The sequence below is a fragment of the Bos indicus x Bos taurus genome, chromosome 6 (assembly GCF_003369695.1).
Source record: "Bos indicus x Bos taurus breed Angus x Brahman F1 hybrid chromosome 6, Bos_hybrid_MaternalHap_v2.0, whole genome shotgun sequence".
Classification (NCBI taxonomy): Eukaryota; Metazoa; Chordata; class Mammalia; order Artiodactyla; family Bovidae; genus Bos; species Bos indicus x Bos taurus.
Window position 1 is genome coordinate 100330320 of NC_040081.1, and position 24058 is coordinate 100354377.

At 39.2% G+C, this 24058-nt stretch overlaps 1 protein-coding gene and 1 long non-coding RNA gene across 8 annotated transcripts in view; one reads left to right on the forward strand and one right to left on the reverse strand.

The window, feature by feature from the left end:
- The window catches only part of ARHGAP24 (Rho GTPase activating protein 24), a 546151-nt gene that overhangs the window by 460356 nt on the left and 61737 nt on the right, over positions 1-24058 (forward strand). For 5 of the 6 annotated variants that reach the window (XM_027544942.1, XM_027544944.1, XM_027544946.1 and 2 more), the window contains one exon: positions 12826-12948. In XM_027544942.1, coding sequence (XP_027400743.1) covers positions 12826-12948 — 123 coding nt within the window. Of the gene's footprint in view, positions 1-12825; positions 12949-19592; positions 20572-24058 lie in introns of those variants that run through there. The other variant, XM_027544943.1, reaches the window with a different exon arrangement.
- Positions 2535-22982, reverse strand: LOC113894481. Of its 2 annotated transcripts, none has more exons than XR_003511601.1 (3): positions 22300-22982; positions 8024-8125; positions 2535-2788 (listed from the first exon to the last, which is right to left on the reverse strand). It is a non-coding gene; the product is annotated as an uncharacterized LOC113894481 (long non-coding RNA). The 2 variants fall into 2 exon arrangements; XR_003511602.1 differs by lacking the exon at positions 2535-2788 and adding an exon at positions 4443-4816.

Here is a 24058-nt window from a genome sequence, read left to right on the forward strand (position 1 = left end):
GGAGAAGAGTATGGAAATTCCTTAGGAAACTAAAAAACAGAACTATCATATGACCCAGCAGTCCCACTACTGGGCATGCACTCTGAGAAAACCATAACTCAAAAGGACGCATGCACCCCAGTGTTCGCTGCAGCACTGTTTACAATAGCCAGGACATGAAAGCAACCTAAATGTCCATGGACAGATGAGTGGATAAAGACAGTGTGGTACATAATACCCGACACAATGTTATCAGCCACTAAAAGGAATGAAACTGGGATTTGTAGAGACGTGGATGGACCTAGAGTTTGTCATAGAGATGATGAGAAATTTTGAACACAGCTTTAAAGAAATATAGATGAGTCTTTAAACCTCTTCTCTGTTACATCATCAATTTTCCCTCTCCAGTGAATAATTCCAGTAAGAATATAATATTCTGAAATATTTCTCCTTTTAAATCCCTTTACAACGCCCCTTCTCATCCATCACCACCCCTATTTCTCTGCCCCTCTATACATTAAAATGCCTAGGAGACTTGTTTATATTGGCCATTTCTGTTTTCTGTTTCCCATAGTGTTAGTTCCTCGGTCATGTCCGAATCTTTGCGACTCTAATGGACTGTAGCCCACCAGGCTCCTCTGTCCATGGAATTCTCCAGGCAAGAATACTGGAGTTTATTGCCATTTCCTTCTCCAGAAGATCTTCCTGACTCAAGGGTCAAACCCATGTCTCTTGTGTCTCCTGCACTGGCAGGCAGATTCTTCACCACTGCACCACCTGGACTTTCTTTTCCAAATTCTTTTCCCATTTAGGTTATTTCAGAATACTGAGCAGAGTTCCCTGTGCTGCCATACAGTAGGTCCTTGTTGGTTACCTCATTTTTATTTATTTATATATGGACATACCACTGGATTATGGGATCTTATTTCCCTTATCAAAGATTCAACCCAGCTTCCTGGAAATGAAAGCCCGGAGTCCTGACCACTGGACAACCAGAGAATTCTCTGGTTATCTATTTTAAATATAGCAGTTTGTACATGTCAATTTCTTCCATGATCTGACGAACACATTCCAATGATGATTTTATTTGTGTTGGCCCAGTCAGTCTTTCAAGGTCACCGATAAGCTCCATGCTGTCTAATCTGTGACCCCTGCTTCCCCTAATTTAGTGGTCTGTACTTAACTCTTCATCTTCTTGAATGCCCTCGACAACATCTGACTCACCTGATCACTTTCTTTACTCAACCTCTCTTGTTTCTCTTCCCATCATCTCAATCTGCTTCCTTTTCTTAATCTCTAAAAGTTGGCGCTCACTTGAACTTTTTTGCTCTAGTCTAGCTACAGTATTCCCTGGGAACCTCATCCAGGTCTATGTCTTTTTATATTATCACATTGATGACTTCCAAATCTGTATCTTCAGTCCAGATCTTTCCCTCTGTTTTGTTCCCTGCTATATCCTCAGAAGAGTGACACGGTACAGTTGCTCGATCAACATTAATTGAATAAATGAATGAATGTTCTGTTTTATTTCTCAGGGTAGTTGTAGAAACCAAGTAAAATCAGGAGATAAAGGTAATTTACCTTGAAATTGTCATAATATTATTCATCCTGCATTTTTGCACTATTCAAAAATGATAAAAGCAGTAGGATATGAGAGGACTTGGTGGGGGGTGGTGCTTACCCATGGCTCAGCAGTAAAGAATCTGCCTGCAATGCAGGAGATGCAGAGATGTGAGTTGGATCCCTGGGTCAGGAAGATCCCCTGGAGGAGGAAATGGTCACCCACTCCAGTATTCTTGCCTGGAGAATCCCATGGACAGAGGAGCCTGGTGGGCAACAGTCTATGGGGTCACAAAAGAGTCAGACACAACTGAGTGACTAAACAACAGTATGAGAGGATTTTTATAATTTTTTCAAGTTTCTAATCTAGATTTTCAAAAATGGTATGTCTCCCCAAATTCAATGTTGTTTCATTCTTCAGACTCTGAGAACCAAGAAAAGAGGAAAATGAATCTGTATTCAAGTGCAAAAATAAATGCTCTAATGTTTACTCTGATAAAAGCATAGAATCTTTAATGCATGAGGCCCACAAATTTGATAGACTCTAATTCCAACTTGAAAGACAGGTCCTTGCAAAACTAGTTGCAGAGTGTTAATCATTTACAATGCAAATAAGCAATTAGATAAGTTATATGATTCATAGCTTTAAAGCTTAACACATTCTGGCTTAATGGCTGTCAATGAAAGAATGAGACATGGATGCAAGCTAATACAATGAATGCAGTTGAAACGCATCAATTCTAAAATTGTAAGTTCTGCCTGTTATAACAAATCTCTTGTTGTTCAGTCACTAAGTCATGTCTGGCTCTTTGCAATCCCATGGAGTGCAGCACTCCGGGCTCCCCTGTCCTCCACTATCACCCGGAGGTGGCTCAAACTCACGTCCATTGAGTTGGTGATGCTGTCTAACCTTCTCATCCTCTGCTGCCTCCTTCTCCTTTTGCCCTCCATCTTTCCCAGCATCAGGGTCTTTTCCAATGAGTCAGCTTTTTGCATCAGGTGGCCAAAGTGTTGGATTTTCAGCTTCAGTATCAGTCTTTCCGATGACTATTCATGGTTGATTTCTTTAAACTTTATGGTGCATCAAAATCTTCTGGCAAGCACCTGAAAACACAGGTTACTGGGTCCCACCACCACTGTTTCTCATTCAGTTGGGCTTGGGACCAAGTATTCGCATGTCTAACGAGTTCTCAGTTGTTTCCTATTATTCTCTTGGACAGATACGAGTTTCATTACACTTTGAGAAATGCTGCAATAAAAAGTTTATTATTATGTTCATATGGAATATAAAATTCAATATAACTCCAAAACATTTCTCCAAAATTTCCCAATATTCCCCATATTAAAGTCATCAATTATACTGTTAAGGGACCTCCCTACTGAAGAACACTTTTCATTTTAGATTCATTCAAAGCGAAACCTCTCTGCCTTGCTTTTTAAACGGTGAATGGCATTTCATTTGCTACAACTGGTAGATTATTGCATCAGGACTTGCTTTCATTTGTAACTTCCATCTGTATCACCACTGTCAGAGTAACTCTGATCCGAATATACATGTCATTTATTCTCGTTGTGTTGCATGCCTTCTATGTCAATCAGATAAGATTTTAATTCATTGATCTCCCAAAGTAAGCCAAGCTAAATTAAAAGGCAAACGTCTACATATTTTGGTTCTTCTAAAGAAATGTTCTACTTTAAATTCTCAGTTTTCATCAGCATAATTTAATTAGATACTGTGAAGAAAGTGACTAGATCCTGAATCTTTGACAGAAGTGAGTCAAAACGTATTGTTGGATTTAAATTCGGCTTCTATTGACTGCTCAGTGCAATCTGGAAAACAGCTACCCAAAATGTAAAAAATTGTATCACTTTTTATAGTTAATATCCTCAGCACAAATAGTAGGTTTTTTAAAGAATGAGTCCAAGAAATGTAGAAAATTAGAGGAAATATGAACTGTGTCTATTTAAGGTTTTAAAATTTTAATTAATCATTTGAAAAAAATGTATCACAATTGTACTTTTAAAACATGACCAATATGAAAATTAACATTTCCTTAAAAGATAAATCAATGGTTACTTTCCTATAAAAGGACTTTCCTTAAGTATAGTTGGAATATATATATATATATATATATATATATATATATATAAATATAATTTTTTTCAAAAGTAAGCTTTGTTGTTCAGTCCCTCAGTCATCTCAGTCATGCCTGACTCTTTCCAACCCCATGGACTGCAGCATGCCAGGCTTCTCTGTCCTTCACCATCTCCCGGAGTCTGCACAAACTCATGTCCACTGAGTTGGTGATGCCATCCAGCCATTTCATCCTCTGCTGTCCCCTTCTTCTCCTGCCTTCAGTCTTTCCCTTTTCAGGGTCTTTTCCAATGAGTCAGTTTTCGCATCAGGTGGCCAATGTATTGGAGCTTCAGCTTCAACATCAGTCCTTCCAGTGAATATTCAGGGTTGATTTCCTTTAGGATGGACTGATTTGATCTCTTTGCTGTCCAAGGGACTCTCAAGAGTCTTCTCCAACACCACAGTACTAAGGCATCAATTCTTCGGTGCTCAGCCTTTTTTATTGTCCAGCTCTCACATCCGTACATGACTACTGGAAAAACCGTAGCTTTGACATAGCTTTAGTCAGAATATATGTATACTTTTCAAAAGTAAGCTACTTTCCTGCATTTTAAAGATTCAAATTATAAATATTTAATTAATTTATCAAAAAACTTTATGTTTGAATTTTACATGGCAGTGGGGCTTCCCAGCTAGTGCAGTTGGTAAAGAATCTGCCGGCCAGTGCAAGAGACACAGGAGATGCAGGTTCAAATCCTGGATCATGGAAGATCCCCTGGAGAAGGAAATGGCAACCACTCCAGTATTCTTGCTGGGAAATCCCATGGATAGAGGAGTCTAGCAGGCTACAGTCCATAGGGTCACAAAGAATCAAACATGACTAAGCAGGCATGCAATGATACATGGCAGTTACAACAGCAGGGTATTCTATGTCTCAAGTACTATACAACATATTTTGTGGTATTACTTATCCGATTAATTCACAATAATGCTAAGAAGCAGGTACTCATCACCCTCAGTTAAAGCTGAGGGATCTCATAGCTAGTCAGTGAGTAATTTGAACTTGAATCTGGCTTCTCTGTCTTAACTCTTAACCACTTTTCAGTACTTCTTCATAAGCACATATCTGTCCTTGCAATTTGATCCAGGCATCACTTTTGCTCTGATAGTCACATATTTGGACATTTCTTAGAGTGAAGCCTGTAGAAAGATCATCAGAAATCATTTGTACGGTATAGAATTTTTAGGTCAATGCTTTCTGTATCTGTAGCCGGATAATGATGGTGTGATCATTCACCTAGAGCCAAACATCCTGGAGTGTGAAGTCAAGTAGGCCTTAGGAAACATTACTACAAACAAAGCTAGCAGGTGATGGAATTCCAGGCTAGTTATTTAAAATCCTAAAAGACGATGCTATTAAAGTGTTGTATTCAATATGTCAGCAAATTTGGAAAACCCAGCAGTGGCCATAGTACTGGAAAAGGTCAGTTTTCATTCCAATCCCAAAGAAGGGCAGTGTCACAGAATTTCAGACTACTGGACAATTGCAGTCATTTTACATGCAAGTAAGGTTATGCTCGAAATCTTTCAAACTTGGCTTCAACAGTACTTGAACCAAGAACTCCCAGATGTACCCTTTGGATTTGTGAAAGGCAGAGGAATTAGAGATCAAATTGCAACATCCGTTGGATCATAGAGAAAGCAAGGGAATTTCAGGAAAATAGCTATTTCTGCTTCATTGACTATGCTAAAGCCTTTAACTATGTATCCACACAACAAAATGTGGAAAATTCTTAAAGAGATGGGAATAGCATACCAACTTACCTGCCTCCTGAGAAACCTGCATGCAGGTCAAGAAGCAATAGCTAGAACCAGACATGGAACAACAAACTGGTTCCAAATTGGGAAAGGAGTACATCAAGGCTGTATATTGTCACCCTGCTTATTTAACTTATATGCAGAGTACATCATGCAAAATGCCAGGCTGGATGAATCACAAACTGGAATCAAGATTGCAGGGAGAGATATCGATAACCTCAGATGTATAGATGATACCACCCTAATGACAGAAAGCAAAAAGGAACTAAAGAGCCTCTTGATAAAGGTGAAAGAGGAGAGTGAAACAGCTGGGTTAAAACTCAACATTTAAAAAGAAAACAAAACTAGGACCATGGCATCTTCCCATCACCTCACAGCAAACAAAAGGGGAAAAGTGGCAGCGATGACAAATTTTATTTTCTTGGGCTCCAAAGTCACTGCAGATGGTGACTGCAGCCATGAAATTAAAGACGCTTGCTCCTTGGAAGGAAAACTATGACAAACCTAGACAGCATATTAAAAAGCAGAGGCATCACCTTACTGACAAAGGTCCATCTAGTCAAAGCTATGTTTTTTCCAGTAGTCATGGATGGCTGTGAGAGTTGGACCATAGAGAAGGCTGAGTGCTGAAGAATTGATACTTTAGAAATATGCTGAAGACAGACACTTGAGAGTCCCTTGCACAGCAAGGAGATCAAACCAGTCAATCCTAAGGAAAATCAACCCTGAATATTCACTGGAAGGACTGATGCTGAAGCTGAAGCTCTAATACTTTGGCCACCTGATGCAAAGAGCCAACTCACTGGGAAAGACCTTAAAGCTGGGAAAGATTGAAGGCAAAAAGGAAAAGGGGATGACAGAGGATGAGATGGTTAGATATCACAGACTCAATGAACATGAATTTGAGCAAATTCCAGGAGATAGTGAAGGACAGGGAGGCTTGGTGTGCTGCAGTCTGTAGGGTTGCAAAAAGTCGGACATGACTTTGTGACTGAACAACAGCAACTAGCCAAGTATAGGCAGACTCTCAAAATAAATCATTTGTAAATATTATTAGAAAATTTTAGAAATGTACTATAAATAATAAATACCAATCATAGTTGGTTAATAAATGTGCATTTACAGCTGTTTTCAGCTTACACATAATGTAGCTATATATGATAGGATGATTCCTTCTTCCAAAGAGAATATGATCTAGCAAGGAGTATAAGAAGTATGTAAAACAGTATTATAAAGTAGTCATGAAATTAAAATGTCACATTAATTATATTATAATGTAAGACATTTAGTAATGTGTTTGCCGTGTCCTGACAGCAGACTACAGAGTGATGGTACAGCCTTCGGCCTTTAATTAATTCTCATTTTCTTGTTTAAGAGTATTAAAATTTTTTAAATCTCATTAAAGATTAATGCAAAGTTTCTGTTGACAAAATGCATTGAAATTTTGCCACTCTGATATTTTTGAAATTAACCTTGGAGGAAAAAATACTTGTAAAAATTATGATTAGTAAAGCATACCAAAACTCTTAATTTTCAGAGAACAATGTCTCTATAGTACCCATGAAAAAATGAAAAGGATATTGAATGTGAGGTCAATTTGTTTTCTGGCCTTATTTTGTAAATTACATGCTATTTTATTATTTTTTTGTTGTTGTTTATTGAGATGACTGTATCCATAGAAACCTACAATTTGTTGCTTGTAGTTCACAGGACACTGGTTGTTTTCCAAATGTCATTCTCCATAAAAGGGAAGAAATGTTTTTCTATTTCAGTAACTTTCCACTGATGTGCTTCATAATTTGCTTTTTATCTTGCAATTTATCATTAAAGTTCTACTACTGAAGACTCAGACTAAGTGTTGAAGAAAATAATGCTTAAAAAATTAAGACCTTGGAGTCATATGTGTAGAAATTAATAACCCTACTTGAAACACTTAAATATTTTCTGTAAGCTCTAATTAAATTGGTAGTAACTAGGTCTCAGTCTGAACTGATCTGTAATTGGAAATGAGGAAACATTTTGCCCTTGAAATTATTAACAGTATCAGAGGTGTTCACTGAAATGTCCTCAGGTCTGTACCATGAACTCTGCCTGGAAACTGAACCCAAATGTTTCCCATGAGCAAGTTGTTTTAAAGTTTAAACACAAACAAGTAGTTCACTGTGTATCTTTAAAAGTTTGTTTACTTGAGCTGATACACATATAATATTTCACTTCTGATCATTTTGCTTTTAAGTTCATAATTTTAACAATTTACAGTTAATTCTCCAAGGGATAATAACCTACTTTGGTGACTGCTTTTGGAAATTTCCACACAATAAATTCAGCGAAATATTTCTTTAAATATTGTCTTTAAGAAAGGTAGCAGCCTATTTTACTGAGAAAGTCCTAGTTACATGATACAGCCTGTACTTTGAGCAATGCTGGTCTGCTGTCCCAAATCCTCTCTTGGGAATGTACTCAAGGATGTATTTTGGGAAAGAGGAAAGAGGTTACAGGTAAATAACCTACTGAGAATTCTGAAAGTTCAAAATTGAACCATTTTAAGCAGCACTGAATGAAGTTAGTCATAATTACCTTCCAGCTCACCTGGGATTTTTGCTGATTAATGCTTTCATGAGCATACAATTCTTATCATTTCTTCTTTGCAATAATTTCTTTCTGATGATAAAATAATACGTAGCTGAACATCTGGAAAATACAGAAAAGCACCAAAAGAGAGCAAAAATTTTCCAATCCTAGCATTCACAGATAATCATCATTAAAATTATCGTGTGTTTCAATCTAGTATCTTATTTATCTGGCTTTCTATCTATTGAAAATAGAGATATCATATGTGTATCTATATAATTTGTACATTCTCTTGTGTATTAAAGGTTCATATTAATAAATATTCTTCAAAATCTTAATTTTAGTGATTTCATCATAAGGAATATTATCCATATTCCCATCAACAGTGAGCATATATATCTCAGTATACCATTCCCAATATTTCTCTTAAATATTTAAAATCTTTGCAGAGGTTTTCGTCAAAAGTATTATCTTTTAAATTATTATTTTGTCATATAAGAGGGGTTGAAGTTTCCATGTAGTAAATATTTGTATTTATTTATTGAATAACTGTACATCTACTTTGGCCTTCCCCCATGGCTCAGGGTTAAGTAAAGAATCCACCTGTAATACAAGAGACATAGGAGATGTGGGTTCTATCTCTGGGTAGTAAAGATCCATTGGAGAAGGAATTGGCAGCCCACTCCAGTATTCTTGCCTGGAAAAAATCCCAGAGGAGTCTGATGTGCGATAGTCCATGGGGTCACAAAGAGTTGGACACGACTAAGCGACTCACACACACACACACATACACTTGAATTTTACATTAAGCTTTTTCTTAATCTACTTTTTAATTTTTGCAAAAGTTAATCATGCCAATTATTTTATTTTGGGGAAGGAAAAACTTCATATTAAATGCAAATATACAGAAGATCCCAATGAAATGTATACATACTTTCAATTACATATAAACAAGTAAAATTGAATTATGTGACCTACTTGGTTAATTTAAAATCAAATGCTTGAAGTGTTAACACTAGCACCAAAGCATTGCTACCAATCCAGGTTAATATCTAAAAGGTAGTTTTAAAAAATAAAAATAGCACTGTATAGATATTCATGTTCAAGCAGAGTTTACAAATGGAAAATATATACTGGTTATATTATAATATATATCCATATATACACATATACATGGATTGAAGATGACTATAATCCTATCTGGAGAAGGCAATGGCACCCCACTCCAGTACTCTTGCCTGGAAAATCCCGTGGACAGAGGAGCCTGGTAGGCTACTATCACTCTGGTGATAGTTACTTAAGGATACAGTTTAAAATTTTACCTTTTGAAAGAATTTTAGGTTAAATAGTTAAATGGAACATTAAGAGTGAAACTTGATCCAAATCCTTGAAAGTCAACATTGAGCTTATTCATTTATCAAATCATACATTTAATAAATTGTCTTTGAGTCCCTGCAATTGCAAGGCACCATACCAGAACTGTGTACTCTCAGAATACCGTACTCTCAGAACTGAAGGATCATGAATTAGGAACAGATGGCTTCTCCAGTTAGAAATTACATACCTTTAGTGCAGAGAATTTAGTTCATATCTATACAAATGTCTCCAATTGTTTTAATCACATTCTTAGCAATGAGTCTTTTATTTCCACTGAGACCCATAGAGAAAAGTCTTTCTAAATCTTCTTCCCCTTCTTCTGCTAATTCAACTGAAGAATCGAGATCTATATCCATGGGTGAAATTCACAGGTGGGATTTTATATTTGTGATTGACAGTCAAAATGAGATTCAGGGTCAGACACACAACATCGTTGGCAGAGATAGAGAATCAAATGAAAAGTCAGGGGATAATGGCCTGTAGTGCTTATCATTCTCTTTTTTTCCCCCTGTTTTCAGGCAGAAACACTCCAGTGGCTGTCGCTCACTTTCATTATTAGGCCTGTCTCTGCCAGGGTTGGGCGTGACACAGCAGGATATTGCTGTCTGAATTGCTAAGCATCCTCCAGGCAAAGACAATAATTAAAATATTTTGATTTCAAAATGGTAATGTTTTTTATGAGTGGATCAGATACAGAATAAAGTTTTAGTACTATGCCATGCCAAATGAAGCATCTTTTTCTTTTGTCATTTAGTTCTTTCTGCTACTTACGTCACACAGTCATGCATATGCATATTAATGTGTGGTAGATTTTCCTACAGGGAAGATCCCCTAGAGAAGGGCTTGACAACCAACTCCAGTATTCTTGCTTGGAGAAGCTCATGGACAGAGGAGCCTGGCGGGCTACAGTCCATGGGGTCACAGAGAGTCAGGCACGACTGAAGTGACTTAGCAAATTTTCCTACATGTACAGTATACAATTTTAATGTGCAGTGTTATGTATCAAAGAAAGACAGCCTTCTAAAAAAAAAAAAAAAAAGCCTCCTCCTGTGTATGTGTATTACTGACTAATTGTTCCTAAGCCCTTAGTAGCATACTCGACGTGTATATCTCTGAGGTCAGATTAGATGTACTATGTCCTTTTTGCATTTGTAGATACAGGAGGCAGTTAAATTAGAATGAATGAATATTTTCAGAATTTCTCTTTCAGCCTAACAGTACTAGTATTTTAACTTCGTTTCATTTGATTTTCACAAAAAATTTATTAGAGACTATTATTTCTAAAGCATGACTAAAAATACTGAGTTTCCAGAAGTTATGTGATTTCCCAGAAGATACACTGCTAATAGAAAATATAACTGCGGTTTCAGCAGGGTTTTCTCTGATATTCTGAACCTATACTATTTCAGATACAAGTATGAGGATTGACCTAGGATAGACCTAGAAGTGTAAGAGGGTCATTGTTTCCCTAATAGTGAGCTGTTCTCTTCAAAGTGAAAAGGCTCCTCTTGTTTATTCAAGAGATTTATAAACTTTAGGAAATTGATTGGATGTTGTCCCTCACCCTCCCCACCCCCTAATTCAATTGTATTGAAATGTAAAACACCAATGCTGGCATTTCTACTGATTGGCTTAAAGTTATTTCATTTCTCTAACCTCTCACCTGTTCTGTTAACTTGCATCATGCTAGAAACGTCATATTTCCAACCTAGGACATTTGTATAAAATTCAGAGAACACAAACTCAAATTCTAGAGTTTTTGGAGCTTTGCAAATGAGGCTGGATGTGCAAGAATAAGGAGTGGTGGGACTTGTAAATTGGAGCCTCAAGCTTCTCATAAAGGAGCTGTTTTTGAGCTCCTTCAATTGCAACGTGTGATAGCCAGCTCTCAGAACTAAAGGGCTGTGAATTAAAACAGTTGGTATCTGCTCTGATCACTTACAAACAAATGACAACAATGTCTCAAACAAATAAAACACTGGGTATGAATGCATCCAAACCAAGGCTACACCTTTCCAGCACTTCATGAAAATTAAATTGTGCATAGATAGTTTGACCACCTTAGAAATCGAATAATACTAACATATTATCAGAATTCAGAATGAAGTATTTAGTGATCCAATTTCTTAATTATTCCTTCTGTGAACAATGCTAGTCATGAGTAAAGAGAGTGAAGCAGTTCAGTCTCAGATACTTGTTTTCAGAAATACTCCTTTAAGCATAAAAATGTTTCAGAGACCACTAGCATTTCAAGATTGATTTCAGAGATTATACAGGTTTCAAAGTGTATGTGTTGTCTTTCCGGGAGGGGGAGGAGGAAATAAGAGAAACCAACAAGCAGTTATGTATGGATGTGAGAATTGGACCATAAAGAAGGCTGAGAGCCAAAGAATTGATGCTTTTGAACTGTGGTTTGGAGAAGACTCTTGAGGGTCCCTTGGACAGCAAGGAGATCAAACCAGTCAATCCTAAAGGAAAGCAACCCTGAATAGTCATTGGAAGGACTGATGCTGAAGCTAAAGCTTTTCTTTGGCCACATGATGCAAAGAGCCAAGTCACTGAAAAACCCTAATGCTGGGAAAGATTGAAGGCAGAAAGAGAAGGGGGCGAAGAGGATGAGATGGTTGAAGGGCATCACCAACTCAGTGGACATGAGTTTGAGCAAACTCCGGGAGATATTGAAGGACAGGAAAGCCTGACATGCTGCAGTTCATGGGATTGCAAAGAGTCAGATACAACTTAGCACCTGCACAAAAACAAGCAAGGAGTTAACTGCTGAGGTTTCCTAAAGCTCACTCTTAGGTGGGAGGGCCATTTGGGATGTTGATTTGGCCGTTGTGACTGGCCAGGCTTCTGTCGTCTTTTGTCTGTTCCCCTGAAAGTGTGATCAAGGAGAAGAGGCTCCCCTTTCCAGCACAGTAAAATAGAGGCGAGACCTCTGGGTCAGATTTTCACATGTGGCTCTTTCCCTCTCCTGGACTCTTGTTCTCAACCATGATGTCCTGGTGGCCTCCCTGTGTATGCCGAGCAAAGGCAGACCATTCAGTTCTTGCTTGGAATGAAAGCTCAGGCTCTGTGGACCACTTCTCCATCTTTCATTTTGCTATTGCTATTTTTCCTTATTCAGCAGTGCAGTGTGAATAGACTGGATTATGAGTTAATGCAGGCCTATGGGCTGTTGCTAGGACAAAAAGCTAGGCTTTGTTTGGGGAATGACATTTGTTTGCTGGCTTTCTCTTGGAAACATAAGAGCCTTTCCCTTTTAAGCAGATTCTTTTTTTTCCCCCATGCTGAAACCATGGTAAATATTTTCAATTCATTGGGTAGAACCTAGTGCTAGCTGCATTAGGTACAGTTTATGTTTCAGGGATTCATCGGAGGCAGCTGATGAGGAAACTTGGCTGAGCACACACTCATGTGTAACTGCTCCTGTCTTTTTACAGGAGGCGATCGAGATCGAATGACAGCCAATCATGAGAGCTATCTCCTTATGGCGAGCACCCAGAATGATATGGAAGACTGGGTCAAGTCCATCCGCCGAGTCATCTGGGGACCGTTTGGAGGAGGTGAGCAGATTTTAAAATCATGGAAAAACAGGAAGGTTGGCCAAACCTGTTCATCCTTTCCCCAAGCCAGTGTCACTATCAACTCCTATTTTCACATGAATGAATGTTAAAGTAAGTAGTAGACTACTGATTTATTTTTAGACACATATCTAAGTAACTTCTAGATGCTGCGTGTGTGCTGAGTAGCTTCAATGGTGTCCGACTCTTTTGCGACCCCATGGACTGTAGTCCACCAGGTTCCTCTGTCCATGGGATATTCCGGGCAAGAATATTGGAGTGGGGGTGCCATTTCCTACTCCAGGGGATCATCCCAACCCAGGGATCGAACCCATGTCTCATGTCTTCTGCATTGGCAGGCAGGTTCTCTACCACCAGCACCACCTGGGAATTTGGATCAAATATCATTAGTAACCAAATTTCTTTCATGAATACTTTGAATTATAAAAAGATATAATATTTTTCTTTTATTTTAGATTGTTCCTTTTTATATTGTACTAACAATATATATGACCCTGATACCATAAATGTGGATTAGTTAATTGCATGTAGATACAGGACAAAAAAACATTTTGACTGTTAGTTTTGGATGAGATTTCAGTTCCCAGATGCACGGTGGTATCAAACAGAAGTAGCAAAGCATTAAATGAGAATCTGCTAATTAACAGAGTTAAAAAAAAAAATCTTTTAAATCAGGAAAGCATTTCTGGGTTTGATAATGTGTTTTTTTTTTTAAATATTATTTATACAGTGTAAAGAATACGTATTTGAAGAATAAGGTTTATGGTGCTATGAACAGAGCTAAAAGAGGGAAGGAAAGATAAAAGATGTGATATTTTCTGTCAAGTATTATAAAATAAAATGATATAAACAGAAAAACATATTTCAAGAGAAAGAAATAAATAAGAAAGAAACCAAATAAATAAGGACCCCAAAATATTCATCTATAACTAACATGTATTTCTAAGACGGTAAAACCTAATTATTTTATGTTGATGTAGTTAAAATAGATGGCATAAATCAAATGCATATTTAATAAAGCAACTGCAACTTTTGTATTTATTTTATATTCTCTTTTGTGTATTGTCAGCACCCTGAATTCAGACGTGAAATGTTTTTCCCTTAACATATCAGATGCTTCTTAATGACTGACCTCATTATATTTTAAAATAACTTCAAAAATTTAGTTAAAAAAGTTGAAAAGTTAGGTTAAAGTAAAAATAGTGAACTTGCATGGAAGATATGTTGATATTTTATAAAAGCGGTGGTACATGTCTGAAAATTGTTGGTCATTTAGCAACAATGATGTGGGAAAAGGAGAGGTTGACCTTTCATCCCAGTTTGCCTGGTAACAGTGTGGTTTACAACTGTTGTCCTAGGCTAATTATTGACAGTGCTACCTCTCACTCTCATGGTGTCCTAGTTTGGATGGCAATTTGTATGGTCACCCTATTCATATACTAAAATGGCTAATAAGTGACTTCAAAATGTTTGAAGAGGCTGGTGGGCTAGGACTCCATCCCGGTGTCTTAGCAGAGGGGTCTTCATGATTATTCATGAGAGATACATGTGCTGTTACCTTCAGGGTCAAGGATTTATGGGGAATACTAAGGATATGTATTTTCAAAGTTTGTGTTGTTTCTAAAGACCGTCTTCTCCCTCCATTATCAGATTTTGGGGGCTCCTGAGTTCAGGAGGATTCTTAATATCTGTAGAAAATGGTACTTTTATTGGGGGATTATTTCCATCAAGTGTGTTACTTTCTCCCTTTCCTCCTCTTCCATCTGTCCTTTTCTTAAGGAAAACGAATGAGATCCAGTTTACTTCACCAGATCAGTGGCCACAAGAAGTCCTGTCAGCACAGGGGTATCACAAATGATCTTGGTTCTTAAGTATTAATCTTCAAATTTATGAACCTGGAACTCTAGCAGTTGATTGGTTTACATTCTTTATCCTATGGGATATGCTTCAAAAATTTTGCAAATGCTTGATTCAAATTTACTTTTAAAGAGATCTATTTTAACATAGAGCACTTAGAATAGAAACAATAGTCTGAAGAATAAATCTTCTCTTGCCCTCTTTGTTTAATTGAAGAGTGTTAAGAGATTGCACACCAAGCTCTTACTCATTCAGTTTGCAAGAAATCTTTTGTGACTCATCTTAAAGTCAGAATTTTCTAAAGTTATTACAGAATGCAGAACCAAACTGATGCTGATCCCGATAGAAGGTTGCAAATGTCACCAAAAATCTTGTTTCAAGTGTTTGTATTAATATGGCTCCTCTATACTTACTGATTGATTTTTAAAGAAATATTATAAATTTGGGCAATAAACAATAAATTTATGTGACTGAGAATTCCTTTATCCTAGGAGTTCTACTTAGTACTTCCTTGAAAATAAGTTGAGTTTTTCACTGATTAAGAATATTTTAAAATCACTCCATTAGTTCAACCTCACATTTTGTAGATTAGGTCATTAAGACCCAGTGAGAAAGAATGACTTTCAAGTGTCATATCATGAATAATATAAGTAGGAAGAAACCTTGTGTCTTCTGACTAGTGAGCTTCCTGCTTTATTACACAATAGTGTGACCTGTTACTTTCACTGTGGGACCGTGTGCTAAGTCTCTGCAATCATGTCTGACTCTCTGTGACCCTATGGACTGTAGCCCACCAGGTTCTGCTGTCCATGGAACTCTCTAGGCAAGAATACCAGAATGGATTGCCATGCCCTCCCCCAGGGGATCTTCCCAACCCAGGAATCAAACCAGCGTCTCTTATGTCTCCTGCATTGGCAAGCACGTTCTTTGCCACCAGCACCCCCTGGGAAGCCCACAATTACACGTCCCTGTTTTATTGATAGTATATTATTCAGTACATAAAAAACAAGAGTGTTTAAAAGTGTGATAAGTAGAATGAGTATAGTTGAGTCCTTCAAAAAAATCTGAATTAATGCCATCAAGTAAGTGAAAAGACAACCCATAGAATGGGAGGAAGTATTTCCAGATCATAAATCTGATTTTGCACTTGTATCCAGAATATATATATAACTCTTACAGCTCAAAACTAAAGACAAATCAAAATTTTGACTCAATTAGAATTAATTTAAAAATGGGCAAAGACTCTGAATAAACATTTCTGCAAGGAAAACATACAAATATCCAAATAAGCACATGAAAAGATGCACAGCATTATTAGTCATCAAGGAAATAAAAATCAAAAGCACAATGAGATATTGTTTCATACACGGTAGGATTGCTGGAATCAGTAAGTTCAATAATAACAAGTATTGGTGAGGATGCGGAGAAATAGAAACCTCCCTATATTCCTGTTGGGAATGTAAAATGTAGCTGTTTTGGAAAACTTGGGCAGTTCCTCAATGATTAAACATAGAGTTACCATATGGCCCAACATTTGTAATCTTAGGTATATACCCAAAAGAAATGAAAATGTATGTCCACACGGAAAATTGTACGTCAATATTGGTGTACTCAGTCATTCATTTGCGTCCGATTCTTTGTGACCCCATGGACCATAGCCCACTAGGCTTCTCTGTCCATGGGATTTTCTAGGCAAGAATATAGAGTGGGTTGCCATTTCCTACTCCAGGAGATCTTCCTGACCCAGGTATCAAACCTAAATCTCCTGTGTCTCATGCATTGGCAGGCAGATTTTTTACCATTGTGCCACCTGGGAAGCTTGTACATCAATATTTATAGCAGCATTATTCCTAAATGCCAAAAAGTGGAAATGCACTAATGGATAAACAGAAAGTGGTATGTTCATACAATGGATTAGTCAACCATAGAAAGAATGAGGTATTGATACCTGCTACAGTGCAATTGAATCTTGAAAACATGCTAGGAGGAAGAAGCCAGTCAGAAGGAGCTGTATGTGTATGTGTGTGCATGCTCAGTTGCTTTAGTCATGTCCAGTTCTTTGCAACACTAGGAACCACAGCCCAGCAGGCTTCTTTGTCTGTGAAATTTTCCAGGCAAGAATACTAGAGTGAGTTGCCATGCCTTTCTCCAGGAAATCTTCTCAACCTGGGGATCAAACCTGCATCTCTTGCGTCTCCTCCATTACAGGCCAAATCTTTACTGCTGAACTATAGTCCTATTTATATGAAAATACAGGACAGAGAAATCTATAGAGACAGAAAGTAGATTACTGACTGCTTAGGGCTGGGGTGGGGGAACTGCAATTATAGACAATGAAATGTCTTCTTTGCGATATATTGAAGATGCATCCAAAGGTACTACATAGACTATGATAAATCAGGGTGGAAAGTCACCTTCCAAAAGTCTTTATGGATGCCATTTAACCAATGACAGCAACAATCTTTGAGCAGTGGGAAGGAGATTGGAAGCCAACAGGTATTTATTTGGGATTAATGATCTTGGATTCTATGATGAAGATAGGAAAGGGAAATGTATTCTCCAATGAAAAGCAATTATGACAATTCAGTGTCTATAACTGCAGTTTGACAGCCTTTGTTTTTAAAGTTACAGTTTTTCATGAGGCCCTGGAGCTTATCTTGTTCGGGTTGTTTATCCATGTAAAATATTTCTTATTTATGGTTTTTATATTGGACTTTTAATTAAAATATAGGCAACACCTGAGGAAGTTGCCTTGCTTTTCAATATTTAGAAATTAAAAACTAAGTGAAAATCATAAAATATAGACTTTGGTGTTTCTTCCTATGAAATACAACAAACTTATGATGAATACTGAGATGAAGGAAAGGAACCAGTGGAAATGCAAAAAGGAGACATCCTCTCTTAACAACCAAACCTGATAACCTAGTTCAATATTGAATCTAGATACCTCCGGTTTCTGTTACCTGATTAACTTCCCCCGATAAACAGTTGCTTCCCTATTCATAATGCTCACTGAGAAGTACATGGTATCTGCTTAAAAGTCAAATCCAAAAGTTGCGATGTCAAAACATGAATTTAACTTTGGAAAACTTTAGGGTTTTGTTTTTGTCATGTTGGTTTGTTTTTGTCTTTTTTTCTCTGGGTTCCTTTTTCACTGTTTTTGAGGCAGTGTATATGGAGGTACCCAGCCTGGGATCTGGGGAGAGTGAGAATTCCATTAGTTGTTCATTAGACCTGAATGCAGAGCCTAATTTTAGCTACTAACTAAAAACGGTTCTTCCTGTATATTTCTGTCTCCTTACGAAAAGCCTTGAGTCAGAGATGTATCAAGGCAGTAAAAATACTGAATGTAATCCTCATGATGAATAACTAGCACGTGGGCAAGCAGGGGTTAATTAAGTAGCTCTGTGGTCCTGCCTCTGACACAGACCACTGTGTCATTTCCCATAAGTGGTGTTACTCCCACCTCTAGTTTCCATACTTGTGAAATAACACTGGAGAAAAATGTTTCAACTAAGATTCAGTCCAACTCCAAAGTCCTGTGATTACATGCATTCCCTCCATACCAAGGCTCAGAGGAGAGATGTTTTCAGTCACCAAGGTGCCTCCCTCCAGCACTGCCACTGTCTTGGTGGACAGAGTTATGTATGTCACAGTTCCTTATTTTCCTAGCATCCTGCTGTGACAGGGAAAACAAAAACAACGTTTGAACCATGGGACAGAAATAATAACGATTTCCAACAGAAGTTCTCCTATCTGGGCATGCTCATCAGAGTAATGGTGATGAAGTTTCTCAAGGGAGGACCTTTGTGTAGTATTCCTCACAGCTGTTTTAACACTCCTGCTGAAAGGCTCAGAAGGCACCCAGAGGCCTGAGGGGTCAGTTGGGGTTAAAGCACTCGCATTCCCAATCTGCTCATGGAACAGCCAGGTGGATGAATGATTAACCTAGCCAGTCAATTGTTCAGTGACTAGGACCAAGGAGGTTGGTAGACGTCGGGGCTGGGGTTAAGTGGGTGCATGCAAGAGCTGGGGAAATATAAAAACAGGATCAATTTTCAAACCACAGCCAGAGAAATAAATATTTAAATGTATAAACACACATAAGAACCCGTTTTAGTTATAAATAAATATATATATATATGTAAAGGAGTTAACTTGTTTTGTGGTTATACTTGCAGATTCCTTGTTGCTATGTCTTGAATATTTTTCTGTTTCACACACACGTGTATATAAACACACATATTTTTTGCTTTTTTTAAAGTTTTTTTTTTAATATGGACCATTTTTAAAGTCTTCACTGGCTTTGTTACCATATCGCTTCTGTTATTTATGTTCTCTGTTTTTTTGGCCACAAGGCATGTGGGATCCTAGTTTGCTGCCCAGGGATGGGACCCAAACCCCCTGGGTTGAAAGGTGAGTCTCAACCACTGTGCCTCCAGGGAAGTCCCTACACCCATAGGTTTTAATGATATGCACATTGAGATCGGCACTCACAAATAGATTCAGTGGCAAAGTACCTGGAAAAAAAAAATCTTGTGTAGGAATGGAATAAATGCAGAAAGGAAAGGTCAAAAAGTTGACCCCTCGTGGGGATGGTTTGGGGCTGAGGCAGCCAGCTGTGAAGGTATGTAGAGGAATAGACCGGCCAGGGGAGGCAGCGGCAAAGTCAGAGGAAGAAACCAGGGGTTCACAGGGCCGCGTGGCATTTCCCTCCTCCCCCTCGCACTGTTGTGACTGCACCTGCTGCATGTGACCACGGGCACTGACGGCAGCCGCAGCCACGGCGCGGAAAGGGCGGCTGCAGCCCTGCCAGCTCCCGCCCAGCTCTCACTGAGAAAAGGGGACCAGGAGCGGGACAAGGGGGAGGAAAAGCTCCCTGAGCAGCTGCCTCCAACAGGGATCCTCCGAGGAGCCTTCCTGGAACGGGGCACTGGGACTGTTCTGACGTGGCGGTTCCCTGGAGAGCCCCGGGAGTTTAAAGACAGAAGGGAGAAGCCCGCCGAGAGCATCAAAGGCTGAGGGGTACTGTAAAAGGACCAAGGGAGTTTTTTGAAAAGAATCTCTCATGCATCGAAATGCCTTCTGGAGAAGGTGCCATTACCAGCCTCCCCTTTTGCTCAGATGAAAGGAGCCGGCAAGGACGGTCCTGAAGTATATCCCTCAGGGGCCTTGTGGTCATTGTTCCTCTTGCCCCCGGCTCATGGCTATTTGCTGACCTTTCCAGAGGAACCTCAGTACCCCCCCAGTTCCAGCTGAGAAGCCAGTTCTCAATTAAAAAATAAAAAAATTTAACAATCCTGCTGTCTGAATGGGAGGTGCAGCTTGCTTGCTGTGGTTCTTTTTGCTGTGGCATTTTGGAATGTCTGCAGAAACTTTAAAAAGAAACAGCCTCCAGAACTCTCGGGATTAGGCAAGAGAAAAGGAAATTATTATTTTGGGGGGCCAAAAAAGAAGTAAATAAGAGGGGGTAACTTGTCCCCCATCCAGGACCTGGCTGATCAAAATCTTCAAGTTCTAGGAAACCGCGCTTCAAACCTAACAAGCATGAGGCAGAGTGGCTGTGGAGTCCTGAGATCGTCCAGAGGCAGGTTTTAAAGGAAGCCTGAACCGGGTTCAGAACTCTGGCCTGTATGATGCCTGAAGACCGAAATACTGGGGAGCGCCCCTCAGGTGCCTTGGCGTCTACTACTTTCATTCCTAAAACTACATACCGAAGAATCAAACGGTGTTTTAGTTTTCGGAAAGGTAGGTAGATAATATGTTCATGTCCTTAAAAAAAAATGTACAGATATTTTCTGATGCTTAAAAGTCAGTTTATGCTCAGACAAAATGCGAATTTGGAAACCAAGAGTTTAAAACTGCACTAGAGTGGTTTATAGGTGGTTTTGCTTGTCTGCACGTACTTCTGGAGGCGCCTATTGATCTGTTTGTTACTGTCTGTGAATGGGTCGGATGGGCGGGGCTTAAAGAACGGTGGTCCTATGGGATCACCTTGACAGCCGGAGAACAAGCAAGCTGGCCCCACCATGCTGAGGGGAGGGCCCAAGGCTGCCTTGGGCTGTTCCCAGACCCACATCCAGCAGCCCTGGTGTTCCCCCTTGAGATGAGTCCCTGTCAAGTCTCTGTCCTGTGCTCCCATCAGATCACTTTGATTCTGTCTGCCTGCCCTTGCCTCACCTTCCCTAATGAGAAAATTTTAGTAATCACTTTATCTGTAGTGACTCTTTTTCAGGAGGCTTTCAATCATATTGATTAACACTGATTAGAAATAGGGGTCACCTTGACTTTCCAAATATATCAGAAGGTGGCATTGGGAGAGGGCAAAGATATGAACGATCAGGAACAAGGAGTGGGAAAATTAGAGTTTATGATCAGTAAAAGAAACTGTTTCAGAAATGACTTGTGTAGGGGGAGTTAAAGGGTACAAAATAATAAAGAATATTTCTAGAAAATGTTTATGTATCAAAATATTTTAAAATGTCCTTTGACTTAAAAATGGGAGTAATTAAATCAAATTATTTAACTTGGAACTAGGTTATTATAATTTTAAAGTTGTGTATGCTAAGTTAATAACTTAATCAGAAGCCGATTTGAGTAACATCTAATATGGTTCCTTCTCCCCTTTTTGCTTTGATTTGCCCATTGATTAACATTCTCTATACAGTAATTAGCAAAAAATAGAAGAAAAAAGCCATATTTAAAGCAGGATATAGTGGGAACTTTAAAAAACTAAACCTCATTCCTTCTGAATCTTTTCCTTTGAGCAGTTAATATCTGGTTGTAATCATTATCATATATTATAAGCAAGGAATTGAGTGTTAATTTATATTGCTCTCTCATCCACAAAGACAATTAAATGAGAGATACGTCTCATATTTTACAGATCTCTAGAGATCTTGTGGTTACTGTAAGATTGCATCATTGATAGAGGAATTGACAATGAAACTGAAAAAAGCTAGGAATTCATTGCTTCAAGGACATCCCCTCTTCTGCTCCCTCCACCCATCAGCAACTAAATTGGGTTTATCCAAACAAGGAGAGAAGGTCTAATTTCCTGGTTATCACTGCTCATTTGTAACACGGAATGTTCTGGGGAACAATTACTTTATCTTTGAAACACAAAGTGGGTTTTTTATGTTTTGCACTTTCTGTCTTGTCATGAGCTATAGCACTTCTCCAAGAATCCTGGCTAGCCCTGCTATTCATTATGCCCCCTTCCCTCTCTCCTGAAATATCAGCAAGGGAAGGCAATGCTGAAAAAAAAAAAAAAAAAAAAAACATGGGCAGGCTGGCAAAGGGCAGCCACAGAGTGGGAATAGCGTCCATTTATCATCTCCCGTGGGCTATTTTTAAATGATTGTCCTTGCCTCTGCGAAGTCTTGGTAATCTGAGGAATGTTGAGCATTTGAGTCAAGGATTAACAGATTTTTAATTGACAAAGCTGCATTCTGGTCACTGTCAGAGGAGACTTACCGGAAGCGTTCAGCTGTTTTCTAAGTTCCTTCTCCCCTTCTGCTGAGCCCTGCATACCAGCCTCTCCCAGGTCACTGCTCAGCCAGCTAGGCAGTGAGGCTTTGGAGGAAACAGTGCCAGGCTGTGGCTGTGAGACTGTGTCTGTGCGGCACTAGCCAGTCCCTTCAGCAGCAGCGTCCAGCGGAGAGTTAGATCTTTATTCAAGGTCCTGCACTGAAAAGAATGAACTTTTCTTTCAATCCCAGGTTCCCAAGCCATGCTACCTTAAGAAAAGAGTGTCACTTTGTTCTTTGTGTCATCCCCTGGGTGCTCTGGGAGTTCTAGAAGTGGATGGGGGTTTCGGAGTTCCTCTCTCAAGCCTCTTAGAAAGTATCCCCTGAAATCCTTTCAGGAATCATGGGAAGGCATCCAGAAGTGAAAAATGGTGACATGTCTGCTTTTCCTGATCCATATTTAAAACATATTCTCTCTGTTGTCCTGGCTAGGCTGACAGAATGGATAGGCTTTCAGAATGCAGAGGGGAGTTGGACTGAAGTTTCCAGAGGTCTGTGGGGATTGCAGCTTCTATACTGAGCCAGTGGAGCTCACTGCTCAGCCATCCTTTCTCTTTCAGACCTCTTCTGTCCTTTACTGTTCTTTCCATCTCTGCTTCTTTCTTTAGGTACTAATAGGGGTCTCCCCTGGAGAAGGCAATGGCAAACCACTCCAGTGTTCTTGCCTGGAGAATCCCAGGGACAGGAGAGCCTGGTGGGCTGCTTTCTATGGGGTCGCTAAGAGTCGGACACGACTGAAGTGACTTAGCAGCAGCAGCAGCTGCTTTTCTGGAGAAGGCAATGGCAACCCACTCCAGTACTCTTGTCTGGAAAATCCCATGGACGGAGGAGCCTGGTGAGCTGCAGTCCATGGGGTCGCTAAGAGTCGGGCACGACTGAGTGACTTCACTTTCACTTTTCATTTTCACGCATTGGAGAAGGAAATGGCAACCCACTCCAGTACTCTTGCCTGGAGAATCCCAGAGATGGAGGAGTCTGTTGGGCTGCCGTCTATGGGGTTGCACAGAGTCAGACAGGACTGGAGCGACTTAGCAGTAGCAGCAGCAGGGATCTCCCCAGGTGGTACAGTGGTAAAGAATCTGTCTGCCAATGCAGAAGACATGGGTTCCATTCCTGGGTCAGGAAGATCCCCTGCAGGAGGATATGGCAACCCACTCCGGTATTTTTGCCTGGAAAATCCTCATGGACAGAGGAGCCTGATGGGAAACAATCCATAGAGTCACATAGAGTTGGACATAACTGAAGCGACAGCACACGTGCATGCACACACACACACATACACAAGGGTCTCAGAACATGCTTTCCCAGTGGTTTTAAAAATTGAGGGAATGTGAACCATCTATCAGGCAGGAAGCTGGGGAGAGTGGTGCTTTGTTGGATTTATGTTCTGCTGAGATAAAGGTTAGAATGTATTTTTTACTATTTTAAACTTTATTTTTTTTACCTCCATAAGACTAATATTGAATATACACAGCATAACTCATCTTTTGATTACTTGGGGGTGCATAACATTTTGGATCCTGATGTCAGTGAAATTTCTAGTCAGAAAGGGCTGGCTGGTTTATGATTGTTGTGATCACAGGACATACCAAAGTACAATTTTATGCCCTAACTTTATCTTGTCTTTTTCTCGAGTTGCTCTCTTCTTGGAGATATGTCATCATTAATTCCCCAGTTGTTCTCCTGACACATACCATAGCCATTTA